Source organism: Parasteatoda tepidariorum, chromosome X1 (genome assembly GCF_043381705.1).
Source record: "Parasteatoda tepidariorum isolate YZ-2023 chromosome X1, CAS_Ptep_4.0, whole genome shotgun sequence".
Classification (NCBI taxonomy): domain Eukaryota; kingdom Metazoa; phylum Arthropoda; class Arachnida; order Araneae; family Theridiidae; genus Parasteatoda; species Parasteatoda tepidariorum.
The window spans coordinates 78,614,492-78,616,206 of NC_092214.1; the positions used below are offsets into that span (position 1 = coordinate 78,614,492).

General features: G+C 39.5%; 1 protein-coding gene across 1 annotated transcript in view; it reads left to right on the forward strand.

Annotated features, from left to right (window-relative positions):
- Positions 1-441: 441 nt before the first annotated feature.
- LOC107453955 (uncharacterized) overlaps positions 442-1,715 on the forward strand; it is a 2,676-nt gene continuing 1,402 nt past the window's right edge. The window contains exon 1 of the mRNA XM_043055910.1: positions 442-1,687. Coding sequence (XP_042911844.1) covers positions 442-1,687 — 1,246 coding nt within the window. The remainder of the gene's footprint in view (positions 1,688-1,715) is intronic.

The following is a 1,715-nucleotide window of genomic DNA, read 5'->3' on the forward strand; positions in this document are numbered from 1 at the left end:
GCTGCTGAATTTAATGCTCAAACTTTATCGCTAATAAATAAAAATACTCGTTATTCAAATAAAAGTGGTATTTTGCCAACATGTGAGGTATTTAGTAGGAGTTCCAAAACTCGTTCTCTTATTAAAGCTAGGTGTATTTTAGATAGTGGTTCAACTTCTAACGTTTTAACCGAAGTGCTTGCTAATGCATTAGAGGTCCCATTGCGAAAAATAAACAACCCCATTGCAGGGTTAGGTAACAATAAAACTGCTGTAAAAGGGAAATTACAGGCTGATATTACTAACAGGGATGGGACTTATTTTAAAACATTAGATTTCTTAGTTGTGAAAAAGATAACAGATTTTATTCCAACGGCACCATTATCATTAAAGAAATTTGAGTTACCTAAAAACATACATTTAGCAGAACCTAATATTTTCGCAAATTCAGCTAACATAGACATGCTCATAGGAGCGGAAGCATTTTTTGAAATTATGAGGGCAGGCGATATTAACATACCAGGTACTGAAATAGTTTTGAGAAATTCTGTTTTTGGGTTTATCTTTACGGGAGCAATATGTACAAATAGTCAGGATAAAGCTAAAGACTTCTGTGGGTTAATCAGCCAATCTACTAACACTTTAGAGCAAACCCTGAGAAAGTTTTGGGAAGTTGAGGAGTGCTTAAGCTCAAAAGAGCTCAATTACATGAGCCTAGAAGATAATTTATGCGAGCTGCATTATCAAAATACGCACAAGAGAGACGACACTGGTAGATACATAGTTCAAATGCCAATCAAAGATCTCCATAAGCTGGGAGAATCCAAACATTTAGCAGAGCAAAAACTTAATCAGCTTTGGAGACGGCTTTCTAAAAATGACACTATGAGGAGTCATTATATTAAATTCATGCAAGAATACCTAGACATGGGTCACATGGAGCCCGTAGAAGCAGAGGATGATCAAGATCCAGAGGATAAAAGCAATTATCCTCACTGCTATCTGCAGCATCATGGAGTCTACCGCCCTGAAAAGTCTACAACTCCTCTCAGAGTAGTCTTCAACGCCTCTGCACCTACTTCAACTGGTGTAAGCTTAAATGATCTACAAATGAAAGGACAGGTAAACGAGGACATTTTTGACATTTTGGTGCGTTTCCGTAAACATCACATTGTGTTCACGACAGATATTCAAAAAATGTTCCGTCAAATATTAGTTGAGCCTTCCCAAAGAAACCTTCTTCGCCTCCTTTGGAAAACAAGCGAGTATCAACCTTGCAAAACGTACCGATTGAAAACCGTAACATACGGCACAACTTCAGCTCCTTTTTTGGCCACTCGAACAATCCTCCAGGCAGCCAAAGATGAGTCTGAAAGATTTCCTCTTGCGGCCGAGGTTCTCGAGAGGGATAGTTACATGGATGATGTGGTCAGTGGAGTGGACAACGTACTTACAGCTGTGCGTCTTAAATCTGAGTTGTCTGGTCTTCTAAGATCTTGTGGCATGGAGTTACATAAGTGGAGATCCAATGCAGTTGAGTTAGACGAGTCAACTGATGTCGTAGAGCACAGATTTACCGACACTGACGAGACTACAAAAACGTTGGGTGTCATCTGGAATGCCAGAACAGATGAATTCCGGTTTCAACTCACTTCGTTAAAAGGGCAAGAAACCAATACAAAGAGAGATGTGCTTAGCGTCATAGCACGTATCTTTGATCCGCTTGGACTTTTGGG